At 43.4% G+C, this 14,334-nt stretch overlaps 2 protein-coding genes across 5 annotated transcripts in view; one reads left to right on the top strand and one right to left on the bottom strand.

Moving 5' to 3' along the window:
- LOC116610628 overlaps nucleotides 1-6,569 on the top strand; it is a 28,872-nt gene extending 22,303 nt beyond the window's left edge. For both annotated transcript variants that reach the window (XM_048722113.1, XM_048722111.1), the window contains one exon: nucleotides 3,241-6,569. In XM_048722113.1, the coding sequence (XP_048578070.1) occupies nucleotides 3,250-5,973 (2,724 nt within the window). In that variant the 5' untranslated portion in view covers nucleotides 3,241-3,249 and the 3' untranslated portion in view covers nucleotides 5,974-6,569. The remainder of the gene's footprint in view (nucleotides 1-3,240) is intronic.
- LOC5503077 (inositol polyphosphate 5-phosphatase OCRL) overlaps nucleotides 1-14,334 on the bottom strand; it is a 41,620-nt gene that overhangs the window by 12,067 nt on the left and 15,219 nt on the right. For 2 of the 3 annotated variants that reach the window (XM_048722108.1, XM_048722110.1), the window contains 10 exons: nucleotides 14,040-14,175; nucleotides 13,421-13,531; nucleotides 12,900-12,968; nucleotides 12,597-12,693; nucleotides 11,469-11,593; nucleotides 11,089-11,199; nucleotides 10,406-10,528; nucleotides 9,674-9,758; nucleotides 8,687-8,926; nucleotides 6,389-7,721 (listed from right to left, as the gene is read on the bottom strand). In XM_048722108.1, the coding sequence (XP_048578065.1) occupies nucleotides 7,567-7,721; nucleotides 8,687-8,926; nucleotides 9,674-9,758; nucleotides 10,406-10,528; nucleotides 11,089-11,199; nucleotides 11,469-11,593; nucleotides 12,597-12,693; nucleotides 12,900-12,968; nucleotides 13,421-13,531; nucleotides 14,040-14,175 (1,252 nt within the window). In that variant the 3' untranslated portion in view covers nucleotides 6,389-7,566. Of the gene's footprint in view, nucleotides 1-6,388; nucleotides 7,722-8,686; nucleotides 8,927-9,673; nucleotides 9,759-10,405; nucleotides 10,529-11,088; nucleotides 11,200-11,468; nucleotides 11,594-12,596; nucleotides 12,694-12,899; nucleotides 12,969-13,420; nucleotides 13,532-14,039; nucleotides 14,176-14,334 lie in introns of those variants that run through there. The other variant, XM_048722109.1, reaches the window with a different exon arrangement.

Raw genomic sequence — 14,334 nt, 5'->3', positions numbered from 1 at the left:
CCTCCCAATCAACTAAACTAAATATCAAACAAAACTCGTACAAACATATGGCCCCCGCTTCTTCATCGAATAACGATTTTTCGCTTTGCTAGAATGTTAATAGCATATAAAACACATTGTATGACAGTAGCGTGATCAATTATTGCGGGTATTGTATTTTGTTTCCAGAAAGAATATGCTGAAATTTTCATGCTAGCAAAAAGCTTTTCGATCATTACGATACCCATAGTAATAAAAATAATTTTAGTTACTACTTTGCTCAGTAATGGCACGTTAGTCTAGCAGTGCGAACATTGGTCTATGACCCCAGCTTCCCGGGTTCGATTCCTACTGAGGGCGCTGAATCTTTTTGTTTATTTTTTATGATAACAATTAAGTATACTGTTCTTGGTGTGTCATGACATCGAAAAGAAAAAAAATTAGGAAAAAAGGTATAAGGACATTTTTATGCATCTTGGATGTGTTCATGCTTTGTTCAGTATCCAATATATCTTTTATGCACACAAAAAAATAACTAGGAAAATAAATTTGCATTCACGAGTTAGCTCACAGAGCCTTTGATTGGACTTTAAATGGGGGGAGGGTCCAAATTTTTGAACCGGAAAAAATTAACTTGACAGCTCTCCCCCGATAAATAATGACCTTTCCATGAGATGAGCTATAGCTATAATTGGCCTAAAAATGGATTGTAGAAATGCTTATCATTTTTAAAGTGCTTAGCTCAATTTAACAAAAGAAAGATACCTCCCCGATTATTTTGAGTTTTTTTTTATTGCACCTACTCAGCAGTATCCAATCTGCTGAGTATCTCTTATCCCTCGTTGCTGCTAGCACAAATTGATGATTGCTTCAATTTTTTCTCATAAACTAGACCCTGCACGCAGGGTTGAATGGGATACCTGAGGGCTTTTATGAGCATATGAGGGATTGCAATTTGTTTAAATGTGTGTTACACTGTGTTGTAACATGTATGACCCAAAAATGTTTTTTTTTTCTACCATTAAAAAAAGATTTTTATTATTAAAGCAATGTTAACACTGATTGGGGAAAGCAATGTTAGAAACACCAGCTTTCCAGGTAGGGGAGGGGACCCCATAAGTAAATGGATCAAATTGACAGTTAGGCCAAAATGAGCCATTATTATGAACAAAGTAATCGTTAAACCTCATTGAGATTACCTCTAGTTCATTCCTTAGGACTTCACAATTAGACCATAAGGTCTTGTAAGACTCTATATCTGACTACAGTAGTCTGGACTAATGAATCACCAAAGCTCCCTTATATGCTGTCCTTTCTGTAACTAAATTGATTCTAAAATTGTTTACAGTGCTATTCTGGGTCTGTATGACCTATAATTAATTTGTTTGGCTTCGGGGTGAAAAGACTTCTAAAAAGCTGTCAACAATCGGGCGAATGCGTGGTCATTTTCATGACGAATTTTTCCGTGAAACTCCCACAATGCTTTGCAATGTGTGACGGCAGCAAGATGATTCCAGAAGCCTTCACGGAGAGGCCATTGTGTTTTGATGCCACGGAAATGGGCCTTGAGGATTAGAATAACACTATCTATTTGTGTCTTGGGCTGTGTTTGCTGATCTCTTTCCCTTATGTGGTATTTTGAGCATTTAGTTCACTGGGTTAATTCTGCTGTTTTCCCTTGTTTGATTTGAGATTTCTCTAAGAACCTGAACTATTATTTAGCCAAAGAGTAGTTGCTATCACCTTGGTTGGATGCATACCTTCAAAAGACCATTTATCCCTTAGACTGATGCCAGAGTATCTTCATCTTGTTGTGTGTATTTTTTATTTATGAATTTTTTTGGGTTGTGCGTACTTATCCGGGCCGGCACAGGTGATAATAGGTTCAAATGCTTGTATTAAATTCAACGAAGTGTGATAAAAGCAACTAAATAAAAAACACTCGTCACAACAAGAAAATGAATGTTCAAATTTCCTTTCATTTGTAACTCGTCGCAAACAATCCATTTATTTAAGGGATGGGCACACTATGTTTTCAAAAATGTCTCTAATTTGATATTGAATGATTTTACATTGATGCTAGAAAAGTAGTGAAAACATTTTTAGTTTTTTTTTTTTGCGTCCAGAGTTTGATCTTGGTTTCTAAGTACGTTAGATATATTTAATCTGTGAATTAGTTAAATTCGGTTAGAACTTATTCCAAGGAGTGCGAGCGATAAAACGGACTCCGAGAACAGTGCTATTACTGTAGTTTTCAAGTCATCCAGCTCAACAAGTCACAAGAAATATCCAATATCTTAGCTTACCTTATTCCTAGAAAGTAATACTTTCTCCCTGTTTTTCTTTTTTCGGCAAAAAGACAAAGCGCGTTAAGGAAATATGCTCATCAAACGAATATTCGCTTGCTTTGTGCTTTAGTTTGTATTTATAGCCGGATTCGTGGTTCCGCGACCGCGAGAAATTCAAATCCATTTCTCGTCTGGGAATAGCGCGTAGGCAATCATACCACGTGACCAATCCCTTGCTGTGTTTGTCGGGAATAATGGATAAGTAGGACGACTAAATATTAAAAAAAACACACAAGTTCTAGTGCGTGCGAGATGGTCTGCGCGTACTTTCAAACCATGGATACTCCCACTTCTAGATCGAGGCCGCTTGGCGCCAGGGTGGTGATTGCACGCGTAGACCATCCCCCGTGTGCGCGCACTGAAACTTGTGATTGTTTAAATTTACTTTTCATAATTATCTGTTATTCCTGATGAAGGCTGCATTCCGACACAAGTGATTCTGTAGTTCCAGAAAATATCCATAAACCCCCATGGAGGGGATTGGAAAGGGGAAGGGGAGAGGGGGGGGGGGGGGGGTAAAATGCACTTTTTCCTTAACAGTTACTGTATTAATTTCTTTCCAGGGAGTTGGAAATTCCAGAGGGGTGGGGGAATACCTCCGACCACCTCCACTGGCGGGGGGGGGGGGGGGGGGGGTATGGATATTTTCTGGAACTACACATTCAAGTAATTTACAATTAGACCTCGAGGTCGATTGGACTATGGTCCAACAACATTACTACAACACTACTCCCTTGCTATGTGAAGTCAAATTGTTTATAACGCGACAGCGAAAACAAAGCCATCGAGTATAGACGTTGATTGACTATTGCCAAACGAGTCAAGGATTTTGAATTCGCCGAGGTCGCGCAACAACGAATTCGGCTAAAAAGTGACTACCTTCTGTATTGACTACTCTGTATTTGCTTTCAAGCTGGCCGTCATGGCAGAAGGTAAATTCGCAGCCTCCCTCTGTGACGCTCTGGAGAGTATTTGTGGCGAGCTGCCAACAGAAGTAAAGGCATATTTGGCGACGAGGATTAATGAGATTCTTCAGCTCGGAGTCAACAGTGTAGAAAACGTGATCAACGACACGGTTATTCCATATCTTGCTGAGTTTTTAGGCGCCTTTTATAGAGCTAACGTTGAGACCATACTCAGGAATGTCTCAAGCCCAATTTGTCAAATATTGCGGACCTATTTGGAGAACGGATGCATTGAGAGCGCCAAAGTGGAGATGCAAAATCTCCCATCAGCTGTTCTTAAGAATGTTCTGAAGGCTTTCCAAGCTGAATCGTTGAATAATTTACTGAGACTGACATTAAAAGTAGCGAAAGCCAATTCACTCCAGGAGCTGCTGCTGCTAGTAACTAACGACATCATACTTCCTGAGTTAAGAAAGACCTTCCTAACCGCTATCGATGCATCCATGAGTACATTGAATCCTAACAAGATCGTTCAAGTCTTTGACGGTTACGTGCACAAAGATGTTTTGCGCTACCTGAGACCAAGACTAGTAAATGCGCTCCAAAAAATAAAGAATCTTACTCATGTGGGAGTGAAGAGAGTTGCTAGCAGAAGTATTAACCACATCTCACATCTCTCAAGAAAATCTGCAACAGCTTATGACGAAGGCAAGCTAAACCTTCTCAGAATGACCGACCTCCTGTTTGATCTGATCAATGCCGTGTGGACAGACGTAAGTCACGAAGCAAGAGGAGTTGTCATTGACATCTGCCGGGTTTTTCACGAGAAATTCAGAGCTGCAGGAAATCTGGCTGTCACGGAGTATTTGACACCGGCACTGATCGAGTTTATCCAAACCCATCTGGGGTTATCGGCCGAAAAGCAGCTCAAGGCGATGGAACCATTTTTTGTCTCAACTGTCGATGACTTTATAAGAACGGGAAGAATTCCAGAAAAAGACGAGATTCTTGAAAAAGCCAAAGAGTACATTCCTGATTTGATGATAACAACACTGCCTGGAACATCCTCGCAGACGACCAAGGCTATCGGCATTGTTGTTACAGAGTCTACAAGAGCTACCTTGTATGGAAATGGTGGCGTAGTCGACGTACTCAAGGAGACCACGGTGCCTGTGGCACTGAGCGAGTTCGTCGCGCCAAATGCATCTCTTGACACGAAGAGATTGATCAAAGAGACTTCAAGAAATCTCATACGATTAGCAAACCAAGGCCAATCTCTTTCAATTCAGGGTTTCCTGCACTCATTTGTTGATGAAATTCCAGACAAACTGCTGTCAGAAAAACATCGCAAATTCCTCCTTGAGCGCCTTGATGAATGTATTGAAGATATGCCCCCCATTGCTGACAAGGTCATGGAGTTTGTGGCGCGTCACATGCTTCCTATCCTAGCAGCGCATTTCTCCACAGACAGGTTCACCATTCTTGCATTTGTCTTCCAAGTTACCTACGAGATTGTTTTCTGCAAAGGTGGGAGTTTACGGGGACGGGATTTTATCAAGCCTGTGATTTCAAAGGCCGTCATGGGTGTGACAAAGACTGGAATGCACTATGGAATCACAGCTTTGGTAGAGTATAGTGTCAAGACAACTGGCAAATGTGTTGTGAAGCAATCTTCGAAAAATGTAGGCATCGCCACAGGGAAAGCTGTTTCAAAAGCCACAAGAAAAGCGCTGGAAATGGCTGGAAGAAAATTAATGAGGAATTCAGGAGAGAAAATAGTGACTGGCTCCTTAACTCTGGGAGGTCAGGTTTTTGTGACAAAAAGTGCTGTTCGTGCAACGGGGTTTGTCGCAAGGGAACTCAACAAGAAATCCATAGGGATAGCGATGAAACTGATGACTACTGAGTTAGCAACAGCTCTGGGTACAACGACGGTGGAACGATTACTTCAAGAAACAACTATAGGAGCTGGCCGAGAATTAAGCAAGCATACAATGAGAAACTTGCAAAAGGAAGTGGCGAAGAAGGCATATAAAGAATTCGGAAAGACGTTCATGAAAGTGGGAAAAGAAACGGCGGAAAACATTCTTCCACAGACTGGACAAAAAGCAGCTGAGGAATTTAGCAGAATATTTTTCCGAAGGATGGCACATAAGGCAGCCAAGAAATCTGCAAAACGATTGGCAAAGCGTGCTATCAAGGAAGCAATGAAAACGACCAGCAAAGTTGCCGAGGAAACAACGAAGACGCTGGGGAAAGCTTCTGTTGCCACAGGTCAGGGCACAAATGTCATAGCACAGGGAGTGAAACAAACGTCTAAAGTTATAGAAAGTGGTGTTGATGACGTTGGGAGTGCGGTTGCCAACGGCGCATCCAAGGCCTCTAGGAAAACGGTCTCCAACGTGGCATTTAAAGCTGCCGCAAAGGCAGGCGCGGTAGCCGCCGTGACATCTGCCATAGTCGGAGGGGCATTCTTTTACAAGGACATGAAGGAGTTGAAGAAAGCAAGAGATGAAGGAAAGATGGACGGCAAGAAGTACAGGTGCAAGAGAAATGGCCGTATCGCGGAGTACGCAACGGATGTGGTTTCCTCGGGTGCTGTTGCTACAGGACTTGCTTTGGCAGGCTTGTCTGGCCCGGCAGGGTGGGCCGCCATAGCAGGAGGGATGGTCGCCTGTTCTGGTCTGAGTTTCCTCGGTAATAAGGCTGTAGCATGGATTACTGACAAAGTTGAAGAGTGAAAGTAGAAATAATAACACTTTTATTTCTTGAGTTTCCTCGGCAATAAGGCTGGAGCAAGGATTACTGACAAAGTTGAAGACTAAAAGTAGAAATAATAACACTTTTATTTCTGAGTTTCCTCGGTAATAAGGCTGTAATGGATTACTGACAAAGTTGAAGAGTGAAAGTAGAAATAATAACACTTTTATTTCTGAGTTTCCTCGGTAATAAGGCTGTAATGGATTACTGACAAAGTTGAAGAGTAAAAGTAGAAATAATAACACTTTTATTTTTGATTTTCTTCGGTAATAAGGCTGTAGCAAGGATAACTGACAAAGTTGAAGACTAAAAGTAGAAATAATAACACTTTTATTTCTGAGTTTCCTCGGTAATAAGGCTGTAGCATGGCTTACTGACAAAGTTGAAGAGTGAAAGTAGAAATAATAACACTTTTATTACTCAATTCCCACAATATCAATAGAACTGTTAGCAAAAATACAACCCCCGAATAACTCTTAAAATCTGATACGATAAAATCGCTGTCTCTTGAGTAAAAAAAAATCTGTAAGTGGCATGTATACATAACATTGTATTGATTAAATCTGATACGATAAAATCACTGTCTCTTGAGTAAAAAAAAATTTGTAAGTGGCATGTATACATAACATTGTATTGATTATTTTGCATATCCCGCCGTCACACATGCGTGCGTAACAAGTTAAGTTGTACGGAAGTTTGCAGTCGCGACTATCATGTGACCATTTGGTCACATTTTACTGAACGCTTTAAGGACTGTAAATGCGACTTGCGTGACACTATTGTTTTCTTTTTTTTCATTGATCATTTTGGAAACACCAATATTTCGCAATAGAACGGAGGCTTTTCCATTGCTGGATTAAATTTCATTCAGGCCTTGGTTTCTATATAGTCGTAACAATCGCAAAGGTCGTAACAGTCGTCTGCGAACCTTACGACTTGCGACTCTTACGACTGTACGGATAGAACTGGTTCTATATCTGAAGACCGTGAAACGACCCGTCGGTTTCGGTCGTATCTGTCGTAAGGGTGGTCTCATCGAGTGTTTCCATATAGTCGTAAGAGTCGCGAGATTTTTTTTGCAGATAACTGTTACGACCCTTACGACTGTTACGACTATATCGAAACCAGGCTTTATGATATGTCACACAAGTCGGATTGAGCGTCCCGCAAGTCCTTGATGTCGTGTCACGCTCTGCGTGGCTGCCTTGTACGAATTTCAAGGTATGTGTGTCACGCATCACCCTCTTTGGATGGCGTCGTGACAAGTGTCTCGCAAGTGGCTATAACGCACCAATGATCACTGGTTAGAATCTGTAACACGCGAAACGTGTCGCAGTGAGTCATGTAAAGAGTCCTCGAACTAGTTGACCAGGATGTGTAACGCAGTCTTTTGTGTGACACATTCGAAACGCAAGGTAACGCAATCTACCGACACTGTTTGCGATCAAAAGATGTAACGATGACCACGCAATCTATCGTCACATAATATAAATGCCATCGTCGAATTCGTTGATAAAGATGTTGATAAGAGGTTACGTGACAGTCCCCATAATGTAGCGTAACGCTATCCTCCGTCACGCACTGTTCATACCACCGTCGAATTCGTTGATTAGGAAGTGGTAGACGAATCGCGCCTTCTTCTGCGTCAGCTGACTGATGGCCCTCTTGCTGAGGGCCGCGCTCTCCTCGTCCTTAGGCGCCCTCAGAAGTAGCGTGCCAAACAACGTCGCTGAAAACAACAAAGGGAGCTCACACCCAGGTCCTTTTGAGGCCTTTTCAAGGCCTATAATTATTGTATTTATTGTATATAATTATTGTATTATATGTATTATAATTATTTGTATTGATCCCCCCCCCCTACAGCTCCAGGTTCCCCTTGAAGGTTCGAGTCTTCGCGAGCCAGCGGTATTACACTACAAAGGCTTCTCTCCCCACATGGCTGCCACTAAAGAGGTTTCTCTCCCCACAGGGCTCCCACTACAAAGGTTTCTTTTACCACAGGGCTCCCACTACAAAGGCTTCTCTCCCTACAGGGCTCCAACTACAAAGGATTCTCTACCCACAGGGCTCCCACTAAAGAGGTTTCTTTTACCACAGGGCGCCCACTAAAAAGGCTTCTCTCCCTACAGGGCTCCCACTACAAAGGTTTCTCTACCCACAGGGCTCCCACTAAAGAGGTTTCTTTTACCACAGGGCTCCCACTACAAAGGCTTCTCTCCCTACAGGGCTCCCACTACAAAGGATTCTCTACACACAGGGCTCCCACTAAAGAGGTTTCTTTTACCACAGGGCTCCCACTACAAAGGATTCTCTCCCCACAGGGCTGTCACTAAAGAGGTTTCTCTCCCCACAGGGCTCCCACTACAAAGGCTTCTCTTCCCACATGGCTCCCACTAGAAAGGTTTCTCTACCCACAGGGCTCCCACTAAAGAGGTTTCTTTTACCACAGGGCTCCCACTATAAAGGCTTCTCTCCCCACAGGGCTGCCACTAAAGAGGTTTCTCTCCCCACACGGCTCCCTTTACAGAGGTTTCTCTAATCCCAAGGCTTCCGCCACAGGGTTCCCATAACAGGGTACTCACCGAGCGATTTAACATCATGCTTTTTTTCCACTACAGTGTTTACTCACACCACAGGGTTCCCAAACCTACAGCGGTTTCTTCTACCACAGGGTTCCCAAAACAGGGTACTCACCGAGCGTTTTTGCATCGAGTTTGTTTTCAGTAGATGATAGAAGCAGCTCTCTCAGGAACGCCGTCAGATAAGTGAACGCGTTCCGGTGGCACTCGGGTAGCTGGCAGATCAGCTGCTTGCACAAAATGTAGTTATTACAGCACTCCAGCGCCTTTTGGTAGAACCCGAAAGGGATAACGGGAACGGGAAGGGCTTCTAGGAAAATTAGAAGAGCCTCGGCGACAGAGTGGATGCTGCCCGCTAGGAATGATGGTTAGGGAAACCTCGACCATGGCCTCTTCATGTAATCATACATTTATAGAGCGCGAAGTCCTGATGGACAGCAATCGCACCAGTTTACTTCCGGCAGGCCAAAGAAACCTCAACCGAGATGACAAAAGACAAAAAAACTATAAGAATTCGCGCAAAATTTAAGGCCATCCGCATTAAATTGTCAGTCTCGAAACTTCCAATAGACACATTGCTTTTACGATGTTGAAATGTTTTTCGCGTTTTCCGTTAAAACACTTCGGAGCGCCAAATCTTGTAGCAGTAACAAATAAATGTTTTTCGGATGGTTGAGAAACATTTTCGCGTTGCGCAATACAAAATTTGTCGCGCACTATATGTTTTTGGTAGTGGCTAAACAAGGAAATATTTAGAAAACATGTCGCACGCTACACGTCGCCTAGTTTCGAGTGCAAAGTCCTGATGGACAGAAAACAATCTATTAGAATCCGCGCTAAATTTGAGGCAATCCGCTCTAAATTATCAGTCTTATCTTCGAAGAAACTTCCAATAGACACATCTTGTAGCAGCGACAAATAAATGTTTTTCGGATGGTTGAGAAACATTTTCGTGTCGCGCTCTACAAAATTTGTCGCGCACTATAGGCTTTTGTCGGTGGTTAAACTAGAAAACATTTAGGAGACATGTCGCACGCTATAGCCTTGACAGCCAGGCCTTCACCGTTAAGATCTACTAGATGCGTGACAACTCAAAGGATACGCATTTTCCCAGTGCTCCCGGTATCCAGGTGGGTTCGGATTTGCTGAATTTCTTGCTCAAATCCTGACTGCTTTAGAATATTTTCCTGTCAAGACAAAATGATGTTTGTATGACTATAAAGACCATTACATGTAATAAGGAATTAAGACAAAGAGGGAGGTTTCTCAGAGTCTTCCGTGAATAAATGCGGGTTTCGTGAATTGTCTTTCAAAGCCGGCTTAAAGGGCCCGACTCACCCTGCCCACAATGAATTGCTTTGTTTTTTGTTTTCATCATGGACACATAAAAAATGCACATGGATCTAAAATGAATAAAGCATGTAAATTGGAAGAATATTAAAAATTTTTTTTTCATTTTCTCAAAAGTTTTGAATTTACGGAAACGGGTATCGTCCACACGTAAAACGCAACGTTTTTCTTAGGAATACGGGTATCGTCCACACTTGTCCACGAAAACGGTGACCGAAAACGTAACAATTTTAAAGACAATTTCAAATTGTATATTTGGTGCCGTGTGGACGGACGAAAACGGAACCTTTCGAAAACGATGACGTGATGACTTAGGCCCAGTCCACTTGGCGCGCGAGTACGCATGCGCTGTAAAGCTTGTTATCGTTTTCGTTTCGTTTCTGCGTTTTCGTGTACGCCGCTTCTAATTCGGATACGTGTGGACAGGGCAGAAAAGACCCTGGACAAACGAGCGTGCGAACGAATGAATAATGGCTGATCCTACCTCGGACGCGCCGTACTTGTACAAGTGGTCCACTAACAGCCACAGTTCCTTGGGGATCTCGAGAGCTTCCTTGGCACGCCGCTGACTGGCTGGACCGGAGGCGCTGCTATCTTGACCGTGTTCCTGGGGAGCAAGTATCGGTAATAGTCCAATATTCCACTGTGTCTGCATAGGCACTAAGTATCGGGGATGGTCCAGTAACGAATTCAACCGTGCTTGCATAGGCACTAAGTATCGTGGATGGTCCAGTTACGAATTCAACCGTGCTTGCATAGGCACTAAGTATCGGGGATGGTCCAGTTACGAATTCAACCGTGCTTGCATAGGCACTAAGTATCGGGGATGGTCCAGTTACGAATTCAACCGTGCTTGCATAGGCACTAAGTATGCATACATGGAAGCGACTCTCGGTTTCAGGCGAGCGGTTCGCAAGGCTGGCACTATCTTAATGTATCCCTTAGTTTATCCCTTAATTTGTCCCTCAATTTATCCCTTAGTTTGTCGGCCTTCAAGCCTTAGGGCGAGCCTACACGATAATGCTCACCAGCGGTTTCTCTGCAGTAGAGATCTTTTGGAGCGCTCGGAAATACTTCTTAATCTCCAAACATGTATTTCCCCACCCGCGCTCCCTACCTCGCTCCCTCCCACCGTTTTCTCTGATGCACGCTCGAAGTGTAACGTACCAGATCGATAAGGTTGGCCACAGGGACTTCTCTTATTGGTCCATACATGTGAACGAGAGCCTCCAGCGACGAGCCGAACACACTCGGGCAATAGCTACCCGTGACAGTGATCTGGTATGGCGTCAAGGTCATGTCAAACGTGACGGTGTAGATGATGACGGTGATTGTGATAGGACGATTATGATGAAGATGATGACGATGACGATAACGATGATGGCTATAAAGATGATGACACTTCCGAAGATAATAAAAATTATGATGATAATGGTGTTGATAATGATGATGATGGGTTCAATGATAAAGGAGATCATGCAGATAAAGGTGACCATGCTGATAATGATGATGACGATATGAGATGATGCCAGCGATGACAAGGATACAAAAAAGTCTTTGCCTCCCTCGAGGTGCAGTACTAGTATGTCCTCCATCTTGTCTTCACCGCTGTTCAGTGCGCCTGCAGTCTCCTTGTTCACGTAGGCCGATACTTTGACCTGCTTCGTATTCTCTACATAAACGTACCTATGTCAATCATTTCTGCTAAATACTTGGCGTGATGATGTCACGATTGACATGTGTCAATCAATGCAGCTTACTACCTGGCTTTGTATAATACCATGATTAACAAGTGTCAATCAATTCTCCTACATACCTGGCATGATGATGCCAAAATTGACATGTGTCAATAACATCTTCCACATGCCTGACATGATAATTCCATGATTGGCATTTGCCAATTAATTCTCCTACATACTTAACATAATGATGCCATAATTGGAAGGTGTCAAACACATCTTAATTACCTATACCTGACATGACGACGCTATGATTGGCATGCGTCAATCACATCTTCCCTATACCTGGCATGACGCAATGATTGGCATGTGTCAATCACATCTTCCCTATACCTGGCATGATGATGCTATGATTGGCATGCGTCAATCACATCTCCAACATACTTGGCCTGATGACGCTATGATTGGCATGCGTCAATCACATCTCCAACATACCTGGCATGATGACTCTATGATTGGCATGCGTCAATCACATCTTCCCTATACCTGGCATGCACTGATTGGCATGCGTCAATCACATCTTCCCTATACCTGGCATGATGACGCTATGATTGGCATGCGTCAATCACATCTTCCCTATACCTGGCATGACGCTATGATTGGCATGCGTCAATCACATCTTCCCTATACCTGGCATGCTGTCGCAATGATTGGCATGCGTCAATCATATCTTCCACATACCTGGCATGATGACGCTATTATTGGCGTGCGTCAATCACATCGCCCACATACCTGGCATGATGACGCTATGATTGGCGTGCGTCAATCACATCTCCCACATACCTGGCATGATGACGCTATGATTGGCGTGCGTCAATCACATCTCCCACATACCTGGCATGATGACGCTATGATTGGCGTGCGTCAATCACATCTCCCACATACCCGGCATGATGACGCTATTATTGGCATGTGTCATTCACATCGCCCACATACCTGGCATGATAATGCCCATGTTGGGTTTTATGCTGAGCCATGGTTTGCAGAAGTGATTATCATCCAGCTTAGGAATGAACGAAAACTGGACGACAACCTGTGACAGGAGGAATGCGTGACACATGAGAATGAGCGTGAAAGAGAATACGTGACAAGAGAAATTTGTAGGAGTAGCATTACCGCAAAGTAGCATGTGTAAGGCCCGATTCATACGTCGCGCTCCCCTGCCGTGCCGAATCGACACAAACACATTCGGTTCGACGTATATATCGGGCCTATTTTTTTAAAGGCAGAAGTCTTTACCTGGCCAGTATTTTCGATTTCTAAAATCTTAGACGTTTTTTCCAAGAACTGAACATTCTTGAACTTAATCTGCAAAAAAAAAAAAAATAAGCAGAGGTAAATAAGATACCAAAATACGAAGCAGCTCTTTTGACAAACAGCGTTGATTTGAGTCAATCTATTTTTAGGGTGAAGCAAGAGAGTATAAGTTAAGAGAGGGACTCTTTGGTATTACCCGCGCGCCATGTCGACTCGCATCCTGGAATCGTGTGAGCATTTTTACTCACCCTACCTCCACGCTTTGGCATTTGCATCTTGTTGTTTGCCGCTGTTTTGTGCACAAATGAATAGCGCACTTGAATAAAAAGATTCTTCCGAATAATGTCGAGCTACCTCTACGTATCACCGAGTGACTTCTGTAATACTTAGCATCTCCCAAAGGAGCATTACAAAAGTCACCCACATTTATACCACGGCTACGGTTTTCCCGTACATGTAGCTCTCTCTCGTATAGGGAGATTTGAGTGTTTGGCTGAGCATACCTCTGTCGTGCCGAGCTTGACTTGAGGCAAGCTCTCGTTCTCCTGTCGGTCCAAAGACCGCACAACCTCCTCGTATACCTGTTTTTCCTTCTCGCGATTCACGACTTTCACCTGAAAACGGGTAGATCGAAGTAAAAAAAAAAAAAATGAACATAGCTATTAATCAGGAATTAATCAGGGTAGTCAGACGCTTTTCATACAGTCGTTTGACAAAAGTTTGTCGTCAACCGGCTTTGCGACTACGCGACAAGCCCGCATGTAAGCATGGGTAAAGACCACTAAAGCGCCTCGCTGCATATATTACCCACCGCTACCGCGTCTTAGTCTGTAAAAATGCAGTAGTAGATGATATTTTGCAAACAAATGCTGTATTTAAAATTGTACAATAAAACGGGAGCGGTTGATCGACATTCTTTAAAAAGGAAAACACATCAAATACCTTCCAAAATAAACGCCGTAACGAGATCACGCGTTGTTTAACAGTTGTTTTGGTCAAAACAACTGTTCGCAGATAGAATAAGCGGCGCCTCCTTCAAAGGGTAATTCCAGTCAGTCTCGTTTCCAAGAAGCTTCTCTCTCTGAAGTCTCGTAATTCTAAAGATCTCTGGCGCATGCTTACCCCTACAGAGAAGAGTCCGCTGACAGGCTTGTGGTCGCTGACCTTGAGGGAAGGATGGCTACGATATGCGATCTGTTTGACGCCATGACCGCGATACAGGACGCGGTCGCACCAAGCGGGGGCGCGACCTTTCTCGCTATGAAAACGAACGAGTCAGCGTCAGTGGAAATATAGGAATCCTTCTCACCCTTCTCAACATAGGTAACCCAACTATTATCACACAGGTAACCCAACCATTATCATCCACCCACAGGTAACCAAACAATCATCATCTTCACACAGGTCAGCGATCATC

This window comes from Nematostella vectensis, chromosome 14 (genome assembly GCF_932526225.1).
Source record: "Nematostella vectensis chromosome 14, jaNemVect1.1, whole genome shotgun sequence".
Classification (NCBI taxonomy): Eukaryota; Metazoa; Cnidaria; class Anthozoa; order Actiniaria; family Edwardsiidae; genus Nematostella; species Nematostella vectensis.
This window is presented reverse-complemented; position numbering and strand designations above follow the sequence as displayed.